Source organism: Zootoca vivipara, chromosome 1 (assembly GCF_965207765.1).
Source record: "Zootoca vivipara chromosome 1, rZooViv2.hap1.1, whole genome shotgun sequence".
Taxonomy (NCBI): Eukaryota; Metazoa; Chordata; class Lepidosauria; order Squamata; family Lacertidae; genus Zootoca; species Zootoca vivipara.
Window position 1 is genome coordinate 89261158 of NC_142582.1, and position 10923 is coordinate 89272080.

At 45.8% G+C, this 10923-nt stretch overlaps 1 protein-coding gene across 1 annotated transcript; it reads right to left on the minus strand.

Annotated features, from left to right (window-relative positions):
- Nucleotides 1-419: 419 nt before the first annotated feature.
- Nucleotides 420-10661, minus strand: LOC118084061 (deubiquitinase DESI2-like). The gene is made up of 5 exons (XM_060283055.2): nt 10563-10661; nt 10061-10133; nt 9187-9280; nt 7473-7614; nt 420-755 (listed from the first exon to the last, which is right to left on the minus strand). The coding sequence occupies exons 1-5, from the start codon at nt 10659-10661 to the stop codon at nt 513-515; spliced, it is 651 nt and encodes a 216-aa protein (XP_060139038.1). The 3' UTR covers nt 420-512.
- Between the last annotated feature and the right edge of the window lie 262 nt (nt 10662-10923).

Here is a 10923-nt window from a genome sequence, read left to right on the forward strand (position 1 = left end):
AAAGAAAGAAAACTGAGGAGATAAGAGAGTTAACTGGAGCTTGTTGCTGGTCTTGGGGTGAGAAAGGTAAGCTCTGATTTTGGTACTTAAAAGAGGTGCATTATGGGTAAGTTGCCACCTCAGAAAAACAGGAGAGAAGGTGTTTTTGTGGTCACTGCTGGAGGAGGCAGGGGATTAACAGAGTCCCAGGTAAGGGACTTCTCAGTGTGGCTTCCCTTCAGGCCTGCTGTGCCACATCCCCATGATTCCAGCAGTTGTGGTTTCGTTGTGTGTATTTAAAATCAAAGAGTACCACCTAGCCTCAGGAGCTTAAACCCCACACTCTTTGACGGAGTTCTAGAGTGACGCGGCTGAGAAACAAGCTGTCCTTTAAAAAAGAGGCAAGGGTGTTCATCTCCTTGAGAGGCGAGGCTCTCCAGTGTCTTCGGGGGAAGGATATCAACGGCAAGTGATCAGGCAATGGGGCAGAGGCAGAGGCAGAGGCTCGGCCGGGCGGTTCGGCCAGGCACAGTTCAGACCCTCGTGTGTCTGCAGGTCCGTGAAGGGCCTGAGGCAGAGGCCGCTGCGGAAGTGGACGGGGATTCCTCGTCGGTGGTGTCTCCCTGCTCTTCCTTGTGGAGGCCAAGGCTGATGTGGCTCTGCAGGGCTGCTGGAGTCAGCCATTCCTTGGGCAGGCAGCTTTGCAGGAAGGGAATACAGGAGCTGAAGTAGGCCAGCCGGTTCACCCAGCGGGGGATTTCCTTCCCACACAGGATCTGGTGGAAATGGACAGAAGAGCAACAACAACAGGTAACCGTTATATCATAGGTGCCTGACGAAAGGTGATTGGTCCTCACACTGTCACCTCCCCATGCCTGTTCATGTTTCCGGGTGGTGGGGTGGAGGGAGAGAAATGATGCCACTTATCACTGCAACATTTTATTGTGGCAGTGAAGCACACAGACTGCGCGGAAGTGCCACATAAACCCCGAAGGCAAAGGGCGAAACACTTGGCAAGTTGGCATTTCAACTATTTGGGCAACTTGTGATTGGGGGTGCAGCTGGGTAATTTGATAATTTGGACTTAATGGTTTCATGGGGGGCACTCTTTAGATCAGGAGATCTAACCTTTGATCTGTGAGTCTCCCCCACTCATAATATTTTTTTTCTGACCCTCCCCCTCCCACCACAATACCCCACTGATTTTGGTGACAGCAACTGCAAAAATATTTTAATGAAAGCAGACGCTGTGAGTGGGATGCAGCACCCAGATGAGCATACAGCTTACCCTTCCTGGTCATTAGATCGATCATGTCATGAGCAGAGCGAAGGTAATAACCATAACCCCCTCCTCAGTGCAGCTGCATGGATCAGTTGAGGAATGGGTGGCTGTGTGCCTGAATGTCTGTCTGTCTGAACATGTGTGCATGTGAGAGTGCTTGTGCAAGAGTTCTATGTCCACCCTTGCCACTGCCATGTGGACTCCAGAAGGCTGGGCAAAGGTGAAAGTGGCCTTCAGTGCAGGAAAGGTTCAGTACTCCTGCTTTAGAGGGTGTGCAGAGCCTAGGGCTTGCTAATCAGAAGGTCAGCGATTCGAATCCTTGCGACGGGGTGTGCTCCCATTGCTCGGTCCCAGCTCCTGCCAACCTAGCAGTTCAAAAGCACGTCAAAGTACAAGTAGATAAATAGGTACCTTTACAGTGGGAAGGTAAACGGCGTTTCCGTGAGCTGCTCTGGTTCGCCAGAAGCTGCTTTGTCATGCTGGCCACATGACCAGGAAGCTGTACGCTGGCTCCCTCGGCCAATAACGCGAGATGAGCGCCGCAACCCCAGAGTCGGCCACGACTGGACCTAATGGTCAGGGGTCCCTTTACCTTTACTACTTCTCTTATTTTAAATGGGCACTGCTTGCCCTGTTGTGTTAGGGGACCTTCTTGCTCAGCTTGCTCTGGACCTTACAGTTTTGTCCTGGCAAAACCACCACTTGCAACCTAAACTGTGTAATCCCCCTATATGGAGGATTCCCGAGAAATATCACTTTGTTTAAATATGAACATGCCCACATACCACCAGAATACAGTTCTAAAGCTGGATTTGTTCTACATCTACTGCAGGCAGTAGGGTCAAGGAAGGGAAGACCATGCACTTCCCTGAAGAGAAACAGAAGGCCTACAAGAAACAAAACAAAGTGGCAATAACAGGCCATAAAATTCATTCTACACGCAATCTCTAGGGACAGAACGGCCTTCATCTTGCAGCGCTGAGAGAGCCCAGATGAGCATGGCAAATGAGCAGGAGTGGAGAGGCAAGCCCTGCAATGTCTACTGTGAAACAAGATCCCACGGCGAGAAAAGGGAGAACTAGAAAGCTTCTGAAACCAAGCCAACAGTAGCTGGCCTAGAGACCTCTGCAGTCATCTGGCTTTCTGCTTGGAAGTTGATCTAAAGAAGATAACATCTCTGCCTGTTCTAGGACTGTGATTTTGTGGAACTAACGTAGGCCTGCCAGATCACATCCTGGCTGGGGCTTCAGTTTCTATAGAACAGCCCTGAACAACTTCTTAACCAAAGCTAAAGCATCTGACCAGTCATGCCTTGTGGTCTGTGTGACACAGAATACAGGTAGGAGGCAGAAATTCAGAAGAATACTAGCCACGTTCAAATATATAAAAGGATGTCATATGGAGGAGGGAGAAAGGTTGTTTTCTGCTGCTCCAGAGAAGCGGACACGGAGCAATGGATTCAAACTACAAGAAGGAATATTCCACCTAAACATTAGGAAGAACTTCCTGACAGTAAGAGCTGTTCGGCAGTGGAATTTGCTACCAAGGAGTGTGGTGGAGTCTCCTTCTTTGGAGGTATTTAAGCAGAGGCTTGACAGGCATATGTCAAGAAGGCTTTGATGGTGTTTCCTGCTTGGCAGGGGGTTGGACTGGATGACCCTTGTGGTCTCTTCCAACTCTATGATTCTATGATTCTAATATTGCTTTAATGATTGCTGTTTTTACCTCTTACCTTGTTTTTTTCACTGTACGTTTCTTTGATTATTAGTTTTAAAAGTAGAATGGGTATAAATTGAAGTAGGCTGCTGTGGTGAGTCAAGGTTCTTCAGGCTCTGGGCTCCAAAAATTTAAACCTGTCCCTCTGAATAGAGCAGGGAAGCTCACTGCATCTTAACCCAGCCTTCCTCAGCCTGGTGTCCTCCAGATGTTTTAGACTACAACTCCCACCACCTCTGACCACTGGCCATGTTGGCTGGGACTGATGGGAGCAAAACACCTTGAAGACACCAGGCTGGGGAAGGCTAGTCTAGCCAATAAGGGCTCAGAGAAGCAAACCTGACACCCTTGCAATATGTATGAGTCCCAACACTTCTGCGATCCAAAGAGCTTCGTTCTTTGGTTCAAATGCAGTTCTGCTTTTTTATGCATGAAAAGTCCTTGAGATGAAGATTTTTAAGTACAGGGAGCAGCTGCAGGATGACAGGGAAGGGAACAAGTGGCTCTCTGGGGAAGGCTTGGTTATAATTAAGACTAAGATTACTGGTGACACTTGAGAATAATGGCTTTCACTCTGAATGAATGAACAACTGTAAGCCATCTTACAGTAAGCTGTAAGTTTACTGCATTGGCACAAAATGGATTTTCTCCCCCTATCCCAGTAGGCGTTGCTACATGGCCACTGTCAGAACAGCCACAATTAATGGCTAAAGGAGTATTATGATTACACTGTGCTAGATATAAGATGTTATGTATTACAGCTTGGTATTGACCTTGAACAAGTGATGTGGGAAAGCTGATTTGGCACCTCTTGGCCTTGTGCTTACCAAACTGTATTAAAAACTGGGCCTGTAGGTAGAGTATTACAGTCGAAGTTCGGAACTGGAGAGTGCAGAATATGAACTTTCCCGGTTTGGAACTTCCAGATAATCCCAAACCCTTCCAACATTCAGGCTCAGTCCATAATTACAATAGCATCAATCACGCTCGTTGCTGCAGCTGCCCCTTCCCCTCCCCACTGAAACTTAGCTGGCAGTGGGGGCAGCAATGAGAAAGACTCAGCACCATGTTAGGAACCATATCCACGGCGAAATGCCATTTCCCAGGGCTTCTGATTCCTTTCCTATTGCCACCACCACTACACCAACGGGACACAGCACGTAATTCCAGGATTGTACCGGGAATATTGGGTCACTTGGAGAGTATGAGAGGGCTCTCATACAGGATTCAGCTGCAAAAGTGAAACCTTCCAGCTTGTCTTTTAAAGAGACATAGCACAACAAGGTAGGTTAAAATTGGGTACCACAACTTGCATGAGTGACAGTGCTTTCTGCTCATGCAAAACTACCACAGAGCTGTAGCTAGTGCCCACTGAGACTGGTGGAGCGGAAGGTAAGGAGGCCAACAGTAGGTGGAGCCAGAGCCAATGACAGCAGAGCCAGCTAATTCTAGTTTTTCATAGAATCGTAGAGTTGGAAGGGACCAAAAGCACCATCTAGTCCAGCCCCCTGCAATGCACGATACATTTGCCCAACGTGGGGCTTGAAGCAACGATCCTGAGATTAAGAGTCTCATGCTCTATTGACTGAGCTTGTCTCCATCCTCTTCCCCATTGGGTTCTGCAAGGGCAAATGTGAGACTAAGGAAGAGGGAACTGACTCTGGCTCTGGCCACCCCCTGAACTGTAAAAGTAAAAAGGTAGGCATGTGGGGCCTGGCTGAGGCCAAACTAATGGACCGATCTTCACTGCGACCACAACAGATACAACTCCCAAAATGAGGCACATGCCAGTGCTGTAGGAAGAGAAGTGGCTCTAGTTGGTAAGATGCAAATACTTTCCACAAGTCACTCTATCAATCGAATCCAAGAAGATAAATGTGGGAGGAAAGGAACCTTCAAAATAGTAATTGCACTTGAATCCTGTCCTGAAATATAATCAGTTCCAACTTAAAATGCATCTATGGTACTTGGTTTGAGAGAGAGAGAGAGATGATATGGCAATTTAGAAAATGCCTTGAGATGCTTAACGTTCCGAATCGACATCCCACAGAGTCCGGGAAGAAAAGAACACATCACACGCCTACACAGCCCATTTCCCCTCTCAAAGACTTCGGAGGAAATATGCAGCTCAGGTATACCTGAGTAATTTGACTTATTAAGCTACACAGCTAAGCTGCACCCACATGGAATGAAACCCTACCAACCCCTTTTCCATTGCAAAGTGCCTGTGGGGAGGGGACTATGCATCTGGCAGGGAAGCAGGTGATTAACCCTTTCCCCTCTCGGTTGCCTTCCTTCTGCAGCCCTCTCCACTTGAGTAAATCTCCAGCAGTTTGACTTCACCCCTGAAGGCACACTGTTTCATTGCCTCACCGAGACAGATGGATGCCAACCAGCTCACCAGTGTCCCAAACCTTGTTTACCTTGCAAGTATGAGTTTAAAACATCATAGGACTAAAAGTACAGTAGTGGGGGACGGGGGACGGGACAGGGAGATACAAGTGGGAAAGTGATAGCAGGAGAAGGGTTAAGCAGAAAGGGACCATCAGACTTCATTATTCACAGCTACAGTGTGACAAGCAATATACCCAACTGTCAAAAGTTTTGCAATTCTTTTACTTGTGGCCCTAGAGGCTGCCGAACAGGTCGGAATGACTGATTCGGCCTTTTCCTCTCTGCCTCTTTCATTATGTTAAAAAAATATGTAGAACAGTTTTATAGCAGTCAGGAGACACATAAATAACTCAGGGAATGGGGAGTTGCTGTTCGATAACAGCAGTTTATGACCTTTTCTATGACACTTCATATGGCTTGCACATACAAATCTGAAAGATATCACAGTTGAGAGCAGAGCCATGTTGGATTCCCCCTCCCCCCCCCTTTGGAAAGCGGAAAGTACAGTACCTGCTCTTTTAGCGAGAGAAGCTCTACTCTGTGATTTCAAGGATGCCTTTCAAACAAAGCAAGTTTGTGGCTCCTAATCAATTTCCTAATTATGGACAATTCATCTCAAGGATACATTGCCAAGGAGAGCAGCTGGGAGCAGCAATCAGGAGGAACTGATGAGTAATCAGTGTTAATTTGTGCAACTACAAAAGGGAGCAGGGGAAACATCAGCTGATCACCAAGTGCCTTTCTGGTCAAAGGTCTTGTGCCGAGGGGTGGGGGGGTTCGTTCCTAGTGCAAAGGATGAATATCGAAGGATTTGCATGAAGGAGACTGGGGGCCCTAATGGCATATCCATTCTGGGTCAGGGCAGCCATGAAATAAGCTTAGCCTGTACAGCTGTTTCAAACTTTTCTGGTCTATGGATGACTGGAAATAATAATAATAATAATAATAATAATAATAATAATAATAATAATAACAATAAATAAATAAATAAATAATTTATATCCCGCCCATCTGGCTGGGTCTCCCCAGCCACTCTGGGCAGCTTCCAACCGAATATTAAAACAGTACAGCATTAAACATTAAAAACTTCCCTAAACAGGGCCGCCTTCAGTTGTCATCTAAAAGTAAAATAGTTACTTATTGCTTTGACATCTGCTGGGAGGGCGTTCCACAGGACGGGTCCCACTACCGAGAAGGCCCTCTGTCTGGTTCCCTGTAACCTCACTTCTCGCAATGAGGGAACCGCCAGAAGGCCCTCGGTGCTGGATCTCAGTGTCCGGGCTGAATGGTGGGGGTGGAAACGCTCCTTCAGGTATACAGGACCGAGGCCGTTTAGGGCTTTAAAGGTCAGTACCAACACTTTGAATTGTGCTCGGAAACGTACTGGGAGCCAGTGTAGATCTCTCAGGACCGGTGTTATGTGGTCCCAGCGGCCACTCCCAGTCACTAGTGTAGCTGCCGCATTCTGGATTAATTGCAGTTTCCAGGTCAATATGCTAAATTCACCTGATACTAAAGTTTTAAATGTTTGATGCTGTATTTTGTTGTAAGCCACACAGAGTGACAGGGGCAACCCAGTCAGATGGGTGGGGTATAAGAAACTTACTACTACTACTACTACTTTATTGTTTAGTCGTTTAGTCCGACTCTTCGTGACCCCTTGGACCAGAGCACGCCAGGCACTACTACTACTACTACTACTACTACTACTACTATTATTACTACTACTACTACTATTCCAAAGGCCCTATAATGTAATGTAAGGGTACGTCTCACTGTACTATTGCAAGTCAAGTGAGATCAAGGCACCATTGTGTTGATTGATAGGGTAACCAATGAGAAGTACGGCTATCGTATTTGCAATGCAAACAGGCAAAGAATAGGAAGCAGCGGTATAGAAGTAACTCAACTCAAGGCCTGTCCGTACTTTGGCTCAGTGCTATGCTTGTAAATGTTCTCAAAGGGTAAATGCCCATCAGGCTAGTGCGAAGGGTGATTGAAGGACAATGTTCTGATCAGAGACCTGTTCATGGCTGGAGGCGTGTTGGCCAAAGTGTCATGCAAGTGCACTACACAGAAACAGAATGGAAGATGAACCAACCTCTGCCAGAGCAGCTGAAAAGTGATTGCAATTCTTGTGCATGAGGTGGTAGGCATTGCCCTTGTACTCCTTGCCCAGTTCCTCCATGATTTTATCCACATCTTCTTCCGTAAAGTCTGTAGTGCCCAAGGCAATGGATTCTCTGGGTTAAGCAAAGGTAAGCATCAAAAGCAGGGAACATTCAGTAAGATAATCATGAAAGATGTTAAAGGAGAGACACACTGTAGTACAGATATATTTTACCTGGCAGATAGAGCCAAGGAGTCCTTATGGAATGTTGGAACAGAGTAATGCTACAGACTTAAACAGCTTAGGAAGTAATTCAGATAGTGCTCAGCTTAAAAACAACACAATAACCTCACGCAATTAATTAAACACCATTCTTGCCATGCACACAGGATATAGTATTAGCTCGATCTATTTTTATATTCTCTTTTAAAAGAAAAAGAGAGTAAAATATGTTAAATAGAGTGTAGGTTTGAGCACTACTGATATTGTTTGGGGTTTAAACTTCACATACTTTAAAAATGTTTAATGGTACATGCAACAGGGCTGAGTTTGTAATATTTTTTGTAAGCTCTCCATTCTTGAGCCTCTGCAGCAGCAACTTATGCACCAGAAAAACCAATGGAGGGGGGATTAAGGAGATGATTTGAGTAGTCAAGACCCCCTCTGGAAATGCAAAAGTCTGGCTCATTTTCATAAGCCTGCCTCAATGGGCACTTTTCTAAATTTGAGGTGAAAGATAAAAAAAATTAATGGAACTGAGGTCTATACCATATAGGGTTTTGTACATGAATGAAGCATTGGACTGGATGCAATGACATATCTGTTTTAGAGGACACGATAGTGGAAGTTTGGGGGACTATACAAAAACACTCTGGCTCTTGTATTCCCTGCTGGTGTTGCCTTTAGCAGATGGATTCATCATGCTGCATGGCACAACTTGCTTGGGTAACATTTATGTACATAAATTGTGCTTGCACACAAAAATGTCTGATTACAGCAGATTGCCCAAATACTTTCTGTCTCTTGGGCCAAAGTCCTTGGCACATTCATTGCAGTTCATTCTACTTGGCAATAAATGTCCTGGCCCATGGACTGTAAGGCGAGAAGTCTCAGACCATTTGGAGGAGAATCCCATGCTATAGTTGCTCCCCAAGCCAGTGCCATCCCAAAGTCATAGATGAAGGATGTTGGCATGGGGCAAAGTTGCAGCATGGGTTCCTCAAATGTGGTCCGGGGGGGGGGGGGAGAGACAGTGCAGCAAGTGGTGGCAGCATGAGTAGGAACAACAAACTCCAATTCCTGGCTTAGTATTACATCTGAAAACTAGAAACTGAGTTTTCATTCATTCCAAACAAACTATATCGAGAAGCCAAGGTTTGATCTTCGTTTACCAAGCATGGTTTGTTTGAGGGAAACAAACCATAAACTCTGGTATACTGTGATGTGCAGATTGAGCCAGTGTGTAGTACATAAACCTGCAAGGAGGCGATATCCTGGGAAGACTTTTGTTGAAGTCCATCTTGTGTATTTAATGACATAATTTAAACAGCAAAGTGGGAGTCATTCACATATTCATTAGTTATAGTTTACTGGGATGTGTGAATGCTGCCACCGGTTGTCAGGTGCTTCCCTAAAAATGCATTGCCCTTTTGACTGCATGGGCTGCAGGATAGCAGATGTTGAGAGGAGAAGGAAAGGCCCTTACTTGAATTTAAAGGTCTCGCCAAGCTCCACAGCACTGCCTGGTGTGATTTCGAAAATCCCGCTGAAAGGGTAGGGATGCCCTCCATAGGCAAACTCTGGCAAGGAAAGAAAAAGACTGTAAGAATGGATAAGACCAAAGCTGCATCTGAAAAAGGCCACAACTGTCTACACGGCTCAGTGTTAGTATTTAAGTCAAATATCTTCCCATAACTGGTTTCATATGGGCCTCAACTCTGCCCTTCCTGTATAAAGAACATTGTGACAACCATAAGAATGTAATAACAGCCCTCATGGATCAGGCCAGGGACCATCTAGTCCAGCATCCTGTACTCACAGTGGCAGAGGCGTCAAGTTGTGCCCCAGATTGGGGGTGGGGGGCCAGCGTCACGTGTGTGTGTGACATCACATATGTGCCATGCATGTGTGACATCACCTGTGCAATGCTGGGTTCTGCACTCAGCCCATTGATGCATGCACAATGCAATATCCTGACATCACATGTACGACATTGGGATGTTGTGCGTGCAAAGTCACATGATGCGCACCGCCCCCTTCTTATTCAGAAGCTGCCACATGTGATAGTGTCTCCAGAGAAGTTGCTCTGCTTAAAATCCTGCCTTGATGCAAAGAGTTTGACCACATGGCTACCTCCAATCTTAGACTTATTTGAATCTCACTGTGTGTGTGTTTAGGTTGGCAGTTGCAAACTCTGCACTGGAGCACAGCAACTGCGCATGCATGGATGCCACACTCCTCAGAAGGCAAGTTTCCCATCCACAATGAGCAGCAAAACAGAGAAGCTCACAGCCTTCAATTTTGGGACCCAGAAGAAGGTTCTTCTCATTTCCAGGCACAACTAGCAGAAAGCTTCCTACCTCTGCCATAGATCTCAATCCCAGAGTGGAAGACTCCAATGCCCAACGTGGAAGTGTATTCATTTATCCAGTACTAGAGAAAGGGAGGGTGCGGGGGGGGGGTGAGGAGAGAGATTTGAAAGTATTAATGAAACAGACATTGCTTGGACAGTTTTTATATTAATGTAGCATTTTATGTAGCTATTGCATTTCACTTCATCCTGAAGGCTCTGGATAGGTAGCAAAACATTTAACACAGAAAAGCAAGCCTGTAAAATATGTAGAAAATTGCACGAAACGCAACAAACGTAATAATAAAAATAGCTCAAGCACAGCTTAACCTCAGCCCCCGTATATTTACCAGTAGGAGAATATGGTTACAGGTAGGTAGCCGTGTTGGTCTGGGTCGAAGTAAATGAAGGAATTTTTTTATTTTAGTAGGAGAATATGTTCAAGTGCTGCTAGAACGACCACTCCGTGGCTTTGAATGCATTGAAACATTTTTGGATCATGGCTGACTGACCTGCAGAACTGAGTCAGAACACGAGGAGCTGTGGAATGTGTCAAAGCAACCCCAGAAGTGGTCTTCCCACTTGGTAGAAGCATCACAGGGGAAGTTCATGGTAGCAAAAGGATGTGAGTCCATATAAAATCTTCAGTTGTCAACCCAAGATACAACAGGCTTGAATGGGGATTTCCCCAAAATTTTGGAAACCAGTGTTATCAAGCAGTTTTCATAACTACAAAGAGAGTGGGGAGAGACTGAGAATACCCGCATTGGCAGAAATAGCCAATAATGCTCAGACAGCTGAACACTGGAAGTTTCAGAACAGACCAAAGGAAGTATTTTTTCACACTGCTCATTGTTACACTGTGGAAATTGC